This window comes from Chiloscyllium punctatum, chromosome 4, assembly GCF_047496795.1.
Source record: "Chiloscyllium punctatum isolate Juve2018m chromosome 4, sChiPun1.3, whole genome shotgun sequence".
Lineage (NCBI taxonomy): Eukaryota > Metazoa > Chordata > Chondrichthyes > Orectolobiformes > Hemiscylliidae > Chiloscyllium > Chiloscyllium punctatum.
Window position 1 is genome coordinate 32,430,256 of NC_092742.1, and position 19,570 is coordinate 32,449,825.

General features: G+C 41.6%; 1 protein-coding gene across 3 annotated transcripts in view; it reads right to left on the reverse strand.

Annotated features, from left to right (window-relative positions):
- Window positions 1-19,570, reverse strand: part of rin3 (Ras and Rab interactor 3) — a 140,298-nt gene that overhangs the window by 106,153 nt on the left and 14,575 nt on the right. For all 3 annotated transcript variants that reach the window (XM_072568326.1, XM_072568324.1, XM_072568325.1), the window contains exon 3: window positions 4,633-4,747. In XM_072568326.1, the coding sequence (XP_072424427.1) occupies window positions 4,633-4,747 (115 nt within the window). The remainder of the gene's footprint in view (window positions 1-4,632; window positions 4,748-19,570) is intronic.

Here is a 19,570-nt window from a genome sequence, read left to right on the forward strand (position 1 = left end):
AACTGCTGAAAAATCATATACTACTTTGTATGTTTTGATAATCATAAAGCAACCTATTGTAGATCCCCTATTCCAGTGTGGAAGTAGGCCATTTGGCCCATCGAGTCCACATCAACCCTCTGAAGAACATCCCATCCAGACCCACTCCCATACCCTATAACCTTGCCTTTCACATGGTTAGTCCACCTAGCCTGTACATCCCTGGACACTATGGATAATTTAGCACAGCCAAACAACCTAACCTGCATGTCTTAGGACTGTGGGAGGAAACTGAAGCACCTGGAGGAAATCCATGCAGACACAGGGAGAACATGCAAACTCCACATGGACAGTTGCCCAAGGATGGAATCAAATCCAGGTACCTGGCACTGTGAGGCAGCAGTGCTAACCACTGTGTCTCCATGCCACCCAGCTGACTTATTGTAAGTAATGCAAGAGGATGTCTACCAGCAAGTATAAAACAAGGAACATTACGCTTGTAATGTGAAGGTGGAATGGGGGGCGGGGGAAGTATACTAAAAATATTATCATGATGCAGAGCCACTCAGAGATTGATAGAATAGGGAATATTAAATTAATACATGGAATTACAATAAAGGAAGGAAGACAGATTTTATTTCAGAACTACCTTGCATGTAGTGAATCCAAGTTGTAGGCACAAATTTCCAAGCGAAATTATGTTGTGGCAATAGTAGAGACATGGCTCAATGAAGGACAGGAGTGAGTATTAAAAATAGTTACATGGTGTTCACAGAAAATAGGAAAGGAAACAAAAAGGTGTGTGGTAGATCAGTTAAAGAGAAAAGTATAGTGCTACAAAAAAAAAGAGAATGCCCTGGGGGATTCAAAGACAGAGGGGATTTGGTTAGATCTACAGGCACAATGGGTGTAATTACACCACTCAGGGTAGTCTAGAGAGAACCAGCAAGGATGTAAAACATCATCGATTAGTAATAACCAGGACTTAAATTACATTGGAATATATACTCAAAGTGACAGCCAAAAAGGCAGAAGGAAAATTGTGTTCACAAGAATTTTGGACATTCAGAAGAATGTTTCTGGTCCAACAAAAAAAAAAGGCACTGCTAGAACAGCATCTTGGGAATTAGGATAGGACCATCAGAGCAAGTATCAGTGGGGAGCATTTACGGCACAGTGATCTTTGTATTGAGGATGATGGTGGAAAAGGACAAAGGATGATGCAGAATAAGAATAATTAAATGGGGGAAGAGCTTACTTCAATGGAGCAAAAGCAGAGCCACATAGACTGGCTCCATAGGTTGATGGAAAAAGAGTAGACAATGCAGTTTGTGAAAAAAACTAACAGTGCACATAAAGGGAAATCCTTAGGTTTACTATAGGCATATAAACTGCACAAATCTGGTATTAGGCCTATTAGTGACCAAAAAAGAGGATTTAACACAAGGAGATAAGGGTGTTACGGAGGTCTTACATGCCTACTTTGCATTTGTCTTTCTGAAGGAAGGAGATGTTACCCAGACCATGATGTCAAAGGAGGAAACATAGTCACAAGAAAGATTGAAAAATGATAAAAAGAAAGTATTGAATAAACTGTCAGTATTTAATTTGAAAAGACAGTGTAACCAGACGCAATACTTCCAAGGAAGGGTATGATAATTCCAATTGAAGGAAGGGAGAGTGGAAATTGCAGAAGCAATGGTAATTTCCTTTCAATCTTCCTTCGACTCAGGGTAGTGCCAGAGGACTGGAAGAATACAAATTAACACTTTTGTTCAAAACCACTAAGGATAAGCCCAGCAAATGCAGACCAGACAGTTTAACTTACACTGGTGGGGAAACTTCTTGAAACAACTACTCTGATAACATTAATGGTCAAAATGGAAAAATATGGGTTAATTAGGGAAAGCCAGCATGGAATTCTAAGGAGAAAATTAAATTTAACTAATTTGTTGAAGTATTTTGAAGAAGTAACAGAGAAACCTGATGAAGGATGGCTGTTGATGTGTTGGATATGGATTTCCAAAAGGTATTCAACATTTTGCCATACCACAGATATTTAGGAAAGTTATTGGTCATGGAATGAAGGAGACAGTAGCAACAAAGATACAAAATTGGCTGAGGGATATGAAACAAAGAGTATTGTTTAATAATATCTTTCAGATTGGAGGAAGGCTTATGGTGGAGTTCCCCAGGAAAAAGACCTTGGTGTGCTGGAGACACAAGTTTCCAGATGATACAAAACATTGTCAACAATGAGGAAGACAATGTAGACATTTAAAAGGATATTGACAAATTGCTGAAATGGGTGGATAGGTGGCAGATGAATTTCGTTACAGACACAGTGTGAAATAATGTCAGCTGGAGTACTCTGCACAGCTCTAGGTGCCATATTTTAGTAAAAATGGACATGCTCAGGAGAGAGTGCGGAAGAGATTTACAAGAATGGATTCAGGGATGAGAAACTTCAGTTCCGATAGATTGGAGAGGTTGCAACTGTTTTTCCGTGAAGGAGAAAAGGTGAAGAGAAGATTTGACAGAAGTTTTCAAAATTATGACGGTCTAGTCAGATTAGATCAGGAGAAACCATTCCCACTCACAAAAGAATTGTGATTGAGAGGGTGCAAGTATAAGGTAACTTGCAAAAGAAGCAAATGTGACCTGTGAAAGATTTTTTCACAGAGCATGTAGTTAGGGTTCAGAATGCACTGCTTGGAATTATGGTGAAGATAGGTTTAATTGAACCTATGCAAGAGGACATTAAACAGTTATTTAAATGGAAAGAACATTCACAGTAATGTGAAAAGGCAGCAGAATGGCACAGAGTCACGATGCTCCTTCAGATAGTCAGTGCAGACAAAAAGGCTCAATGGCTTCCTTCTGTACCATAACAATTATGTGTGAACTTGTATCCTACATTGTTATTATGGAAAGTAGATGATGATCCTGGAAATCAATGCTTCCCAGAAAGGACATGGAGCATGCAGCATGCAAGATAGCAAATTAATTGCATTTGGATCCAATGGTCTATTGCAAACACAATCCTATTCTTTCAAGGTATCATGAGGGGCATGGACAGGACAAATAGACAAAGTCTTTTCCCTGGGGTGGGGGGAGTCCAGAACTAGAGGGCATAGGCTTAGGATGAGAGGGGAATGATATAAAAGAGACCCAAGGGGTAACGTTTTCACCCAGAGAGTGGTGCATATATGGAATGAGCTGCCAGAAGAAGTGGTGGAGGCTGGTACAATTGCAACATTTACAAGGCATCTGGATGAGTATATGAATAGGAAGGGTTTGGAGGAATATGGGCTGGGTGCTGGCAGGTGGGACTAGGTTAGATTGGGATATCTGATTGGCATGGAGGAGTTGGACTGGAGGGTCTGTTTCCATGCTGTACGTCTCTATGACTATGACTCTAGAATCTGAAACATTGCTCTAGTTTTCAGTGTCACAAGATTCAATACATGTTCAGTAGGCAGATCACATGGAAACAGATCACAAATCACTAGAACTGATTCAGCACAAACCATTGACAAGTGCATGTCCAGCCTGCGCAAATTCTAGTAAAAGTGCAGGGACATGATTTGATGCCTGCTACTTAACTGGTACTAAAATAGCTACACAACAGCACAGGGACTAATTGTCACTAGCAGAGATTGTGTTTGAAAGACAAGTGAGACAGACACAGCCAAGTCATCACCTTACCATATTTTCAGGCTTATTTAAAAACAAGAGGAAATTAAGATGGTGCATGACCGATGTGCAGTTCTGCCCAATCTGTGCATAGGACAGCTCATAGTCATAGTGGTACACAACATATATAAAAGCCCTTTGGCCCATCAAGGTCAGAGATTCTCATCCCACACAGAGAGCATGGCCACCTGCAGAGTTACCCAAAGTTTGAACAACAAAGAAGCAACATTGCAAACATAGGAAAACCAACTCAGTGAATTGTACAATGCTCTACTTCTGCATTAACCACACAAAAAGTGCTTGGATAATGAAGGTGAGGAAGACCCATGAAGACAGCAATTAACACATTAATAACATGCACGATTCCTACATATCTTTCTTACACAAAGTGTGCAGTTTCAATCTCTGGAAGGTTATACAATCACAAGATCCAGAATGATTGTAAAATTGATTCCTTATTCTTCAATGTTTCAATTATTACTTCTGTTTTGAAACTACTCCAATGTACACATTTTTCATTCTTAGTTTTATCTTGTGGGAAAAAAGGGTGATAATGTTATTGATTTCAGAGTTGTGTTACTTTAAGAGCTAGATATGTGAATGAGTCAAGGAGCAAGATGAAACCACATGACCAAGTACTATGTGTGATCCAGCAACATCAAGATAGAGGTGGATACATACACAATTATCCATAACTGCAACTTACAGTCTGAGCTCTTAAGTAGATCAGTAAAACAATCCATGCTCCATAATCTGTTATTTACTGATAACACAAGAAATACAACAAGTAGAGTACTATTTCTTGAATGTACTATAATTAGTTCACTGTGCTGAAAAGTAAAGTGTTTGTGGTTATTTAGCTGTTCCAGTGACCAGATCTTGCAACATGATAAAAAGATCTAGTTATTTGTCATTATCATAGCAAGCAACCTGAACAGATAGAGAAAGAATACTCACTCGTTTTATTTTCTTTTATTGAGTAATCTTGAATATTAGGCATTCCACCAAGTCCAGGAAAATTCACTGAAAGTACCATGTTTGAGAGGGAGCAATCTTTCCTCACCATGAATCTCTGGAAATAGGAATGAATTATGCTAAATTGTAGTAATTGGGTGATAGGAAATAAGAAGCACAAATAGAATCAAGCTGAACTGGTTAAAAAAAACCCCAGAAAGCTAAGTATTGGAAAATCTGCCCAAGTCCCCATCCATTTCATGTGTATATTGATGTGTAATATCAGTGAACATAATTCCAAAAAGATCAGATCTACAGCATAATTACGAAAAAACAATATCCATCTGTCAAGTGCTGAGTTGTGCACGAGTGGTTCCATTTGAAAGAGCTCTGCATCACTGGACTAGAAATGGAGCATGACAATTGCAGCTAACACCTATTTTTCTGTAAACTGAAACAGATCGCTCAGTGTTGCTTTCCAAGAAGAATTTGCAGGTATAACAAAGTGGGGAACACAATTTGGTCTATTTAAACTAAGGGGAGAATTCAAGAAGTGGAATAGGGCCTAAACACAGGGCATGGACTTTGATGTAGGAATATTTTGTGTCCATTGGTATAACACCTGCTGATTTCAATGATTTTAGTGTCTAGCCAATCTCTTAGTTACTTGGATGAGTGCATGGCAGGCAAAGTTGTGAATGATTCGCACAACTTAAAGGATAGACATATTGAGGCTGCAGCGTGCACTAACAGTTGTGCAAGAATGTGTGCTGGAAACCTTTCAAAAATACTACAACACAGGACAAGAGTGGGTTTCAAATGTTTTGGACACTGCACTGAATGAGATGGCAGGAGGGAATGAAGGGAGAGAAATGCTTGTATTCATCAGAAACCACCGAGTTGAAGGTTATTGAGGGTAGGCAGGTAGTGAAGTTGAGGCCACAGTCAGATCAGGCATTTACTTATTGAAATCCCAGCAGACTTGTGGGGATGAATGGCCTACTCCTGCTCCTAATTTATAACTCAATCAAATTTGTCAAAATTTGGCTTTATCAAATCTGTGCTTTCATTTATTGACCCATCCATTTCCTCGTGCCAATTCATTTCATCTTCGATCATTATCTCTACATATTTCCTCATCACCAACATTAGGCTAATTGTGTGGTCTGTCAATTCCAAGTCCAGCATTTTTCAAACAGGGGTGTGTAATTCTCCATAGCTGATGATACCAACCCCATATCCACTAGAGGATTGTGGCCAGAGACTCTCCAGAGGCCTCTGTACTTCCTCTGAGAACCTAGAATCTGGATTTAAGTGATCATTCTATTTTTGAGTACTGCCAACCTTTCAAGTACCATGTCAGTGACCAAACTACATTGCAGCATCCTCTTCTCTAATGGAGACAACTGCTAATTAATTATTTAGTGCCTTAGCCATGCCTACATTAAAAAAGACTCTTCAGTCCATAATCAGCTAAACCCTCCCTTTGACTCCCCATTCACTATGTTTATAAAAGGCTTTTGTGTTTTCTTTTATAATCTATTTTCATAATCTCTTTGGCTTCTGACTCCTTTTTCTTTTAGACGTCCTCTGCACTTCTTTCTCCAAATCATCTTGGCCCTTTCCTACTATGCATTTACAATCTTTTCTCTGCCCCATTTCAACCTTTGTAGCTTTTGTCATTTGGCAGCATTAACTTTGCAAGTCTTTCCTTCTCATGGGAGTATATCTACTCTGTACCCATTCAGTCTCCTGTTTGAAGGCATTCCAATGTCCAATTACTGCTTGTCTACCAAATTCAGGAGTAAGAGTCAAAATCTATGATTAAGCTGCATTCAAAGTAATGCAGACAGAAAGCAAACTTCCTGCTGCCTGCTAATTATCTGGATGATGCTGATGAATGGTGCCAGATCTCAGCAGGAGACGCAAGGCTGTCTGAGGTCAGCATCACTTAAAGCTAGCCTACATCATTAAACTGCACCTTTTAAGAATTTAGCATAGTCTAGCTGTAGCTGGGATCAGAAATCATGAAAGAGGAGCTGGAGATGAGGGAGAACTAGTTCAACAAGTTAACAAATCTGCACCTTGGCTTTCCAAAACAATGCCAGAAATGTACGAAGAAGACAGTAGAAGCAGGTGACTGTCATTATAGACACCAACAGATGAACCACATGGAACTGGAGGAAGTACCACAGGTTTAGTGACCTTATCGGAGTTGTCTGTAGAGAGTGAATCAGATTGGAACTTTCCACTGCCCTTGAAGGCTTCAGCCTTAATTATAGGCACGCAACAGACAGACCAATGACAGACACAGTGGCTCAGTGTTTAGTAATGCTACCTCCCAGCACTAGGGATCCTGATTCAATTCCTACCTTGGGCTGATGCATTGCTTACTGTATGCTGTTCACCAGTCTATCAATAATCTTGATAAAACACAACTCATATCTCAGTCCTATTCTTATTTATCTCTTACCAATTTAGCATAGATATCTCACAGCTATTTGGTCATGGTATGCACTTCACCAAACCACACTGCACAAAACTCACTGACACACCTCCCTTTCTTTTGCAGGACAAGTTGAAGGCAGTGGAATTTCACTAACGGAGGACTGGTACTGTTGCATGTCTCTTCCTCTGTGGAGGAAACACTGCTGGGAATCACTAGAATCCCTCCATGTAGAGTCAGACCATTTGGTCCATTGAGTCCACACTGACCCTCCAAACTGCATCCCACCCAGACCCACACGCTCCTACTCTACAACCATGCATTCTCCATGGCTAATCCAACTAGCCTGCACACTCCTGGACACAATGGGCAATTTAGCATGACCAATCCACCTAACCTGCACATCTTTGGGCTGTGGGAGGAAACTGAATCTCCTGGAGGAAATCCACGTAGATACGGGGAGAATGTGCAAACTCCACACAGACAGTCACTCCAAGGGTGGATTGAACCAGGGTCCCTAGCACTGTGAGGCAGCAGTGCTAACCACTGAGCAACCATGCCGCCCATTGGTGTATCTGTGGTTGCCTGTGACTAAGGCTGAAGCCATCAAGGGCAGTGAAAAGTTCTTATCTGATCCACCCTCTTATGTCCTACTCCCCACCTCTGCCCACAATCTCTATTAGCTACAAGCTGGAGGTGGTGTACCTGTGGACTGCTTACAATTTTCTACTTCCCCTCATCAGAGTCAGACCCTGTGCCTTCCTTTCTGATTTGGAACTGGGTCAGGCAGTGGCAGGGAGGTGTGAAGTCTCAGAGCAGGAGGTTGGTCATAACAAAACATGGCCAGTTGGTCTCACACCGACAACCATCAGCTCAGACACTTCCTGTTGTTTGCAGAGGAACAGAACTGGGATTATGGCATTACGAGTCTTCAGTGGGCTGCAGCTACAATGTGGGAAGAGGTATCAGTCCCCTCAGATGGCATGATCGTCTACTGCAGAGGGCTTTGATGGGAGTAGCCTGAGAGTGAAAGCCCAGTACATCATTGTTAAGGAGAATGGCAGATTCTGTCATCAACCTGAAACAGGGTTTTGCACAGAGTCTGGAGAGCATCCTTTATGCATGAGAACGCATGCAGGATCAATCATGATACAATGACTCACTGTGTGTTTCAGCAATAGCTCAGTTGCTTGTTCTCCTGCCTCTGAGTCAGAAGGTCTCACTCATGGAGCCCACAACCTGAGGCTGACATTTCAGTGCTGTACTGTGGGACCGCTGCTCAGTCAGCGAGGCTGCCTTTTGGATCAGACCCCAGCTGCCTGCTGGGGGAGATGGAAAACATTCCATGGCACTTCTTCAAAGAAAAGCAGGCAAGGTGTCCCCAAAACCTGACCAATATCTATCCCTCAATCAACATCACAACAAATTGATTATCTCGCCATCACCACACTGCTGGTGTGCCAGTCTGCAAAATGGGTTTCCTGCATCACAACAGTGATTGCACTTAGGTGAAACAAGAAAACCCATTCAATGTAAAGTATTTTGAGATATTTTTTGGTCACTAAAGGTGCTACACAAATAAGGGCTGTTCTTTCTCCATCATTATGTTTCAGCTCCCATTGCAGCACAGCCAGACCTAATGCCTTATTGCCACAATGAGAGGTCAGACTTCCACAAACTTGCCTGAAAGCACTCAGGCAGCTGTCATCCTGGCTACGAGTATCGAAGTTCCGACCGAACAACATCTATAATTCATTCATGGCCCCTTTTACTTTGTGTTTAAAGCTATTATTATCTTACTAGAAATAACTCTTCAGAGGCTGGCATCCCTCACAGTTCCAGGTACCCGGGTTCGATTCTAGTATCAGGCGACTGTCTGTGTGCAGTTTACACATTCTCCCTGTGTCTGCCTGGGTTTCCTCCGGGTGCTCTTGTTTCCTCCCACAGTCCAAAGATGTGCATATTAGGTGAACTGGTCACGCTAAATTGCCCATAGTGTTCAGGGATGTGTAGGTTAACTAATTAGTTAGGGGAAATGTAAATAGTAGTGGAATGGGTCTGGGTGGGTTATGCTTCAGAGGGTTGATGTGAAGTTCGTTGAGCCAAATGCCTGTTTCCACACTGTCGGGATTCTATGATTCACCAACAACAAGACACAAGTCAGGAGTGTGATGGAATACTCCCCACTTGGCAGGATGGGTGCAGCTCCAACAACTCTCGAGTAGCTTGACACCATCCAAGACGAAGCAGCACGCTTGTTTGGCACTGAATCCACAAGCATCCACTCCCTCCACCATCAACACCCATTAGGAGCAGTGTGTACTATCTACACAGTGCGCTTCAGAAACTTACTTAGATCCTCAGACAGCACCTTCCAAACCCACAACAACTTCGGCCTATAAGCACAAGGGTAGCAGACATATGGGAATGCCACCACCTTCAAGGTCCCCTCCAAGCCACTCACCATCTTGACTTGGAAATATATCACCATTCCTTCACGATCAATGGGTCAAAATCCTGGAATTCCCTCCTTAATAGCATTGTGAATCAATCCACAGCAGTTCAAGAAGGCAGCTCACTTTCTCAATGGCAGCAGGGACGGGTGATAAATGCTGGCCAGCCAGCGATGCCCACATCCCAAAAATGAATTTAAAAAAAAAACAATCACCCTTCATTTACAAATGCATAGCCTTTTGCAACAGCACTGTCTTTCACTGAGTCAAGCATTCAGGGGGTCCATTATTCCTGACAGTCACCATTTTATGTCAGCCAGGGCTCCCTGATTGGACCAGATTAACAGCCCCAATAGGAGAACTCCTACTCTACAATTAGTATATTGCTTGCTATTACAAGTGAATAGTTGACTTTTGTATCCAAGACTGTTTTTAAGAGGGGATGAGAGTAGTTGCATTCTTCTTCCACCCCCATCCCTGAAGGAAAGTCGGCTGGAAGGGTTTGGACTTAGTAATATCCTCGATATTATCCTTATTTCTAAACCCATTTTAAACCTCAGCTGAAAATAAACTTTTAAATCCCAATTGCTTGTCATTGTTGTATTTTGGAAACAGTCGGCCAACCACCTTCAGTTCCTGTTAGGCTCAAGAGAAAACTGTGAAACAATCACTGCTTCCTCTTTATAACCATTTACAAGCATGGCTGTGTGCTCTAAAAATAACAGTAGTGTTATGTTAATAGGAACAGGGTGGTGTTTATTGTAGTATTTACAAAATGTTAGCTGAACAAAGGAATATTAAAATCAATAGCAATTGCTTTCATCTGTTCATCTATGTCTGATCTTGGGTTTGAATTATTTCAGATTTGTTTTGTGTTTTTCGGTAAATTAGTGGGTGTGTGTTTTCCTGTGTATGCATGAGTGCACATGGCTTCTTTTAAAACACATCTATGGGAGATAGGGATTGCAGGCTGGGCCAGGGCTAGGTACTACTGCCTATCCCTAGTTACTCTTGAGAAAGTGGTGGTGGGATGCCTTCTACAACCACTGCAGGCTATTTCATGTAGGTAGCCCATGAAACTGTTAGGGAGGGAGTTCCATGACAATGAAGAATGAAAGATAAGTCTGCATCATGAATGGCTTGTACTGGAACTTAGAGGGGGTGGTGTTCCTATGTGTTGCTGTCTTTGTCCTTACGTATTTGGAAGGTGCTTTCTAAGGAGCCTTAGTGAATTCTACAGTGCACTTGGAAACAGTGCACACTGTTGTATTGAGCACGATGGGGTTTATGTTTGTGGATATGGGGCTAATCAAACAGTCTGCTTTGTCCTGGATGGTGCCGAGCCTCATGATGCAGTTGGAGCTGCAAGTGTTTACTTTTCCATCACACTCCTGACTTGTGCTTGTCGACAGTGGGCAAGCTTTGGGGAGTCAGGAGGGGACTTATTTACTGCCAGATTCTTAGCCTCTGATGTGTTCTTGTAGCCGTTGTATTAATATAAAACCAGTTCAATTTCTGGTCAATGGTGACTCGCATCGAATGTCAAAGAGTAATGGTTAGATTCTCTCTTTTTGAAGATAGTAATTGCCCAGCATGAACCTGCTTGTGTGTCTCTTTGATCCTATGTTTGTTTGCAATTGTCTGCTTACCTCATACTGTGTATATCTATCCCAAATTATCAGACCAAATGTTATGTAGCTGTGTTCACAAATCATTGCAGCCATCTATGTCGAATGGCATAGGCTGACTTGTCTAACTGTTCTGATTTGATGCTACACAATTTCTTAAATGTATCATGCTCCAGCAGTTACAATGAAAATAACACAAAATAACTCTTTGTGTCATGAGAGAATCCCCACTAATGAAGCTATTAGATTTTAGCAAAGGTTTGCAGTTTATCTCAGTTGATAGAAGGAATTTCCTCAGTCAAGAGAAGTGGAAATTAGAGCTGTCTATAAAAGGGCAATTTTTTGATAAGAAGCAGTCACGTAAACTGTTTAGGTAATGCTACTTTTTTAATACTGAAGTGCTAGTAAAGACTGTAAGATAAATTGGCTGGTTGTGGTTATTTATAGTACAAGGGCCAACTATTTTAATAGATTTACTTTTTAACTATTAAGAGTCTCATGACAGTGGTACTGGTCAGATTAAAATGTAATGGAAAGTAGTATTTGTGAAATAGTAAATAACTAAACGCACATGCTAAAATAACCAATAAACTAGATTCAAGATACAATATTTAACAATGAACAAATTTGTGCTTCATTTCTTCTATTCATTAAAGAACACATGCAACTCTAATCAACATCCTGGGGCTTACCATGGACCAGAAAATGAAGTGGGTCAACCATATAAATAGGGTAAAAACAATGACTGCAGATGCTGAAAACCAAATACTGGATTAGTGGTGCTGGAAGAGCACAGCAGTTAAGGCAGCATCCAACGAGCAGCGCTGCTCGTTGGATGGTGCCTGAACTGCTGTGCTCTTCCAGCACCACTAATCCAACCACATAAATAGTCTGGCTACAAGAGGCTGACAAGTTTGTGGCAAGTAACTCATCTCTTGTTTCCCTAATGCCGACAAGGAATAAATTAGGAACATGATGGAACGCTCTTCACTTCCCTGGATTGTTGCATCTCCAACAACACTTAAAAAGCCTAGCAGCACACAAACATACAAGATACAGAAATATGAAAGAAGAGATGCAATTGAACATTTCACCCCTCAAACCTGCTCCACCATTCAATTGAATCATGGCTGACCTGTTTGTGCTTCAAATTCCACATTCTGATCTAAGCCGGATAACCGTTTGATTCCCTGCCCAACTAGAACCTATCTTAAAATTATTCAATGACTATAGTAGGCAATAGACGAAATGCAGGTATATGGGGTTAGTTTAATTTATGACAAACGTGATGAGTTGAAGGGCCTGTTTCTTTGCTGTACGACTCTGTGATCCTGTGATCCCACTTCCTTCACTTTCTGAGGCAGAGTTCCAGAGTCACACAACCCTCTCACAGAAAACAGGTGTCCTTATCTCTGTCCTAAAAGGGTGACCCCTAATTTTAAAACCATGTCCCCTACATCTAGATGGACCCACCAAAGCAAACATCCTTAAATTGTCCTTCTTGTCAAGAGTATTCTTATACATTTTAATTGGATTGTTCCTGCTCTTCTAAACTCCAGAAAAACAAGCTTGGACTATCTGACCTATTGGCATATAACAATCTCTTCATATCAAGTGTCAATCTAGTAATCACCCTCTGAATCACCTCCAATGGCACTTACGTCCTTTCTTGAATAACCAAACCAGTATTTGAGATGTGGCCTTATCATGGCCTGCTTAAAGCATAACATATTTACTTTGGTATTTCAATTTTAACACCTTCTCCATGACAGATGTCAAGCTAACTTGGATGAAGTCCTTCTGGTCCCAGAGACTTGTCAGCCGCAGTTCCATCAGTTTGCTTACTACCACTTATCTCGTGATTACAGTTTCACATAGGTCCACTCTCCCTTCTATCTCCTGATTCACAGTTATTACTAGAACATTTTTTGTATTTACGTAGTGAAGATAATAGTAAAATATTTGTTCACCTCATCTGTAATTTTGTTATTATCTACAAATAATCCCATTCTCATTCTCTAGATGACCAACACTAACTTAACTTACTCTTTTTCCTTTTGAATAACAGTAGAAATTCCTGCTATCCTTTTTTTTGCAATCCTAGCTGTCTTCCTTTCATATTCAAATGTAATCTCCTGATTAATCTTTTAGTGATGCCCTGTTGTTCTTCATATTCTGACCAATTATCCTATCTGTCACCCATCTTTGTAAAATTATATAGATTTTCTTTGGAATGATGCTTTTGCTAACTTCTTTAGTAAACCATGGATGGTGGGTTCTTCATTTAGAATTTTTGCTTTTGGTAGGAATGTTAACTACCTGTATCCTTATTCTGAAATGGTCCCTTAGACATGTGCCACTACATCTTTACTGCTTTATCCCCTAGCCAAGTATGCCAGTTCATTTCAGCTATCAAAATGTTCATGCCTACATTGTTGCTCTTAAGAGTCATAGAGATGTACAGCATGGAAACAGACCCTTCGGTCCAACCCGTCCATGCCGACCAGATATCCCAACCCAATCTAGTCCCACCTGCCAGTCCTAGGTCCAATCTTCCCTGTCAAGAAAAATGTAAAATTCAATCATGTTGTGGTTGCTACTACCTGCTAGTGCTTTACTCTGAATTAATGAATTAGTCCTGTCACACTGTATGATGTAATCTGTCCTTTGGTTGGTTCCAGGATGTGCTGCTTTAAGGAACAATCTTGAAAGCATTTTAGGACCTCCTCATCAAGGCTACCATTACCAATCAGACTTTTCCAGTTTATCCGCAGTTGTGGTAGCATAGTGGTTTGCACTGCTGCCTCAAAGCACCAGGGACTTGGGTTCAATTCCAGTCTTGGGTGACTGGCTGTGTGGAGTCTGAATATTTTCCGTATGTCCATCGTGGGGGGGTTCTGCTGGGTACTCTGGTTTCCTTCCACATTCCAAAGATATGTGGATTGGCCATGATAAATTGTATTGTAGATTCCAGGGATTAGCCATGGTAAAGGCAGGGTAGGGTGGGTGGTGTTGGTTTGGGTGGGATACCTTTCCTGCAGACTTGATGGGCTGAATGGCCTCTGCCTGCACTGTAGAAATTCTATGATTAAAGTTGCCCATGATTATTGGTGTCCCTTTAGCACAAGCATCCAATATTTCTCCGTATGTACTTTGTTTCCATTGAGGTTCTGTTAAGAGTATCAGTAGACCACTTCCATAAATGACAATAACTGATCATACATCCTGATCTTCTGAATAAAAGTCACCTCTAACAACTGGACAAATACTGTCCTTGATTATCAGTGCCACTACTCTACTTTTGCTCAGCTTTCTAATCTCCTTGAATATGATATGCCCCTCAATATGTAAGATGTAATTCTTGCCATCCTGTAGCTACTTCTCTGTAATGGCTGTTGAATCATATTTATTTATCTGAAAGGGAGTTAATAAATGTGTTTACATTGTTATGAATGCTACATACATTCAGATACAGACACTTTAATGTTGTCACTTTTTATCTTTGTTACATTCCCCAAAGCTTGAATGTTGGTGTAATCCTCGGATTTTTCTTCATTCCTTACTGCCATTCTCCGAATCTCACTTCCCACATTGCTACTTTCCTCTTATATGTCTCTAACCTTCAATGTACCATATTCTTTTACACATTTAACCTCTTGACCACACAGCCCTCTTTTTGCGAAAATACAACCCAGAGCAAAACATGCTATATGGTATACCATCTTTAATATATACCTTCAAGTTTCACAGTTGCAGCAGTGTGTTTCATCTACCAAGGCTGCTTAGACAGCACCTTCCAAATTCATGACCTCTATCACCGAGAATGACAAGGGCAGTAAATCCATGAGACCACTATCATTTGCAGTTGCCTCTCCAATCTACTCACCATACTGACTTGGAAATATATTGCTGTTTCTTCACTGTTGCTGAATCAAAATCATGGGAACTCTCTTAATTACACCCCTTTGATGTCCCTACATCCAAGAATTGCAGCAGTTCCAAAAAACTCAGCTCAATAGCAACTTCACAAGGGCAGTTAGGGATTAGATTACTTACAGTGTGGAAACAGGCCCTTCGGCCCAACAAGTCCACACCGCCCCGCCGAAGCACAACCCACCCTTACCCCTACATCTACATCTAGATCTACCCCTTACCTAACACTACGGGCAATTTAGCATGGCCAATTCACCTGCACATCTTTGGAGTGTGGGAGGAAACCGGAGCACCCGGAGGAAACCCACGCAGACACGGGGAGAACGTGCAAACTCCACACAGTCAGTCGCCTGAGGCGGGAATTGAACCCGGGTCTCTGGCGCTGTGAGGCAGCAGTGCTAACCACTGTGCCACCGTGCCGCCCTGGAGAATATATACTGACAACGACACCCACATCCTATCCCCTCAATGAGTGAATAAAACAAAAGACACTAGGTCAATCAAATAACTTTTTGGAATTTTGTGTGCTGTCATTCAGTATAAACATTTACCACTGGTTTTGTAATAGTAAAAGGATAATTAATAAAACAAGAATGGCATGATTAATATTAGTAACTTTTGGAAATGCTGAACAATCTGGAAAAGGGGTGGAACAAAATGTTTGACTATGATACACCTTTGACCCTCATTACCGCTCACTACATTAGGCTGACTTTGCAAGTTTGGCACATTTTGTTTAAATATTATCATATTGATAAGAAATCATGTAAATCAAGTGGGAATCCCCTAAGATTGTTACTGACTAATTCTGTCTGAAAGAGAGTTGTAGGTTGATCTTCTACTCAGAATCATGGGGCCCCATCTGCTGAATTCATCCAGATAAATTAGACAAATCCTTAAAAAAAAAGAAATGTCCTTTGTTTAAAAACTAAGCTAATTTTAGTATTTTTAATAGTGGTATTGTTGCCCAAAATTAATGACTGTTTCTCTCCCTTGTTACAGTAACAATTGGTGTATGTCCACCAATTCCTTCCCTTTACCTGGACCTTCTAATCTGCGGGGCACTTGATTTATTGTAGCAGGTACTCCTCCCAATGTCTTAGCCATTACTATAGCCTGCAGGCTGGTTGTATGTCTCCTTTAAGTTGACTTACTACATATTATTCTTTGCACTTCCCAAAGTGAAAACAAAAGATTGTTAAATAGGATTTGTGTATCTGAACAGTTGTGGCCAATACCACGGTCGACCTTCCAAATCTCCAACAGCACAACCTTCAAGGCTTCTGCCTCCCTGCTGTGCAGCCCAGGGGCACCAATTGTGTATTTGGAACTCAGTGGCTTGACAATAGTTATTGTATAAGGAAAGGAAAAAAATTCCTGTTCATGTTACATTGTGCTCTGCCCAATCTGATGATGGCACACTATCTTTGGGTGGAGATGGTTCCGAATGAATACCTAAAGGGAGCAGATGTATCCTGTAAGCTTCTGCAGGTCAACAGAATTATACCTAGCAAGTTAATGTAACCTGTACCTATTGCTATGGTGCAATAAACTATCCTATTTTGTAAGTCAATAAGCTTTTCTGTTTGCAATTACTAGTGGTCCATTGCCTACCACTGATGATTAGTCAGGGTCTAAATTCAGTGGAGAGAATTGTTGGTTGCAAAATACCCAGATCAGAAATGGACAGGTTGGTGGAAATGATACTTGAAATGTCATCATGCTGCTAGTGGTGGGATTTTGAAAAATGGCTGAGCTCCTTGATAAAACAACAAGGAAGCCTTAAGGTCCAATGATCGGTGCTAATGCACCTTGAGCTGATCAATGCACATTGTTCCCTGAGCTCAGGTCTACCCTTCCCTGAGCCCTAATCTCCCATCTGTCTGTTTCAGACACAAACAAATTTCTTCCATCTTGATTTATCTAGCCTTCTTGGCCAGTCCTGATTAAATCATGCATCTCCAAGGATTTTGTAATTTAGTTGTCCTAATTTAGGATGAACCTAATTTCTTGACTTATCTCTATGCCTTCTTGAGGAGCATTGGATTTTCCACACATCAATCTACTGGCACAATTTTGACTTTAAATGAATTCTGGAAAATGACTGAACCTCTATTACTTCGTCCTAACATTCCTCAGAGCCATCATATTCAAAGCATCAAATCTTGGTGAATGTAGATCATACACACAAAATAAAAATCATCATCAAGGCATATGTTTTTAGTGCCTCTACCCGCAGGCTATTTCAGTAACAGTGCTATGGTGGAATAGAGGGGCACTCAAAGTGAATTCTTCCTCATAGCCCATGAGGATAAATCAGGTGAGCACTGGGTGCCATTCAGACACTCATGCAATTTTCGTCTTCATGCTGTTGAAATTTCAGGCAAGTATGAGGCCGAGAGCTAAATCTAGGGACAGGCTGAGGGCAACTCTGGGAAAAAAACCCAGCAAACCTGCCATTCTTTTGCAGAGCTAGGAGAAATATGCTAGCTCCTTCTAATTCTGCAAGATACATCACAAGAGACAATCTGCAACACATTTACACACTTTTGGTTCCATTATTTTCAGCAGAATTCATTAAGAATCGAAGTTAAATGGTAGCTGTGATTTAAGAACCCCCTCCGATAATTCCCCCACCCCACTTGAAGGTGGTGAGTGTGTAATGGGAAGGGCGTAAATAAAATTGTGGCCTTCTTTGTGTCTACCAATTTGTCTCCCATGTTACAGTGGGTGGGTAACACACCAGGCAGGTAACCCACCCATGGGCCTATTGATGGCCATCTACTTAATGACTACTTTGGGTTTTTTTTTTATTAGATTAGATTCCTCAGTGTGGAAACAGGCCCTTCGGCCCAACAAGTCCACACCGATGAGTTACCCAACCAGACCCATTTCCTTCTGACCAATGCACCTAACACTATGGGCAATTTAGCATGGCCAATTCACCTGACCTGCACATCTTTGGACTGTGGGAGGAAACCCATGCAGACACAGGGAGAGTGTACAAACTCCACACAGACAGTTGCCCAAGGCTGGAATTGAACCTAGGTCCCTGGTGCTGTGAGGCAGCAGTGCTAACCACTGAGCCACCGTCCTGACCGTTATAGAGTCATAGAGATGTACAGCACAAAAACAGACCCTTCAGTCCAACTCATCCACGCTGATCAGATATCCTAACCTAATCTAGTTCCATTTTCCAGTACTTGGCCCATATCTCTCGAAACCTTTCCCATTCATATACCCACCTAGATGCCTTTGAAATGTTGTAAATGTACCAGCCTCCACCACTTCCTCTGGCAACTCATTCCATACACTCACCACCTTCTGCATGAAGCAGTTGCCCCTTAGGTCCTTTTTAAATTTTTCCCCTCTCACCCTAAATCCTCTAGTTCTGGACTCCCCAACACCAGGGAAAAGACCTTGTCTATTTACCTGATCCATGCTCCTCATGATTTTATAAACCTCTACAAGGTCACCCCCTCAACCTCTTAAAAGCATAATTCCATCCCTGCTGCTAAAACATCAAGTAGGGGAAGGCAGAAGTGAGGTGGGAAGCCAACAGTTTGCAATGCACGGGCAGGAAGGTGGATACCTCCTCTGGGAGGGATCTTCTCCGCCAGTTGCAAGCAAATCCCACTCCCCAATCCCCCAGCAAGATTGCAGCTCCCATTGAAACCTGCCCTCCCAGCTTCGAAAGCACAGACCACCTCCCCTTCACCCCACCCTGCCTCGCCAACCCTCTGGGGTGTGCCAAGTTGACCCAGTCACGTTTCCAAAACTGGGCAGAAGTCCACGATCCAAACGCCTTCTTCACTGGGAACTGCTTGTGGTCACAACAGTGGGCCATTACTTGATCCTGGTGCTGCTGGGTCTGGCTAAACTCTGTGGGGTGAGGATTCCTCTCGGATGGGAATAGATGTTCCAGTTTGATTTAATCAGGGTTACCCCAGCCTAATATTACTGCAGGACGGCAGAGTTTCAGATGGGCCATGGAGCTTTTGGTTGACGCACTTCACCTGCTTTGTGTAACCCACCCCATTGTTTCACATCTACCAACAAAGCTATTGAGACTTCCACATAAATCAAAGCTATTCAACCAATCTGTGCCAATTGTGACTTTTGCACCAGATCACACCACTTCATCTCATTCCCAGACAGCAGGATCAGTGCCACAGGCCAGGCTGTAGGATTCAGCATATCTAGTTGCAAATCCGAGAATGAACATAGGGACACACATTATTTATCATGCTAGTACTTTAACAGTTATACTGTCGGAATTCTAAACTGCAGTATCAACTCCTTCTTTGGGAAGTATATCTGCATCATTCCAGTCTCATCCCAGGCACATAATGGAACAGACTGTACACGCATTGCACTGGGCGAGCCATATCACAATACTGAGAAATTCATCAATAGATGGTATCAATAGTGATCTGTAAAATGCTTGTTGTTTAAGATGCAAGCAGCTTTTTTTCGTATGA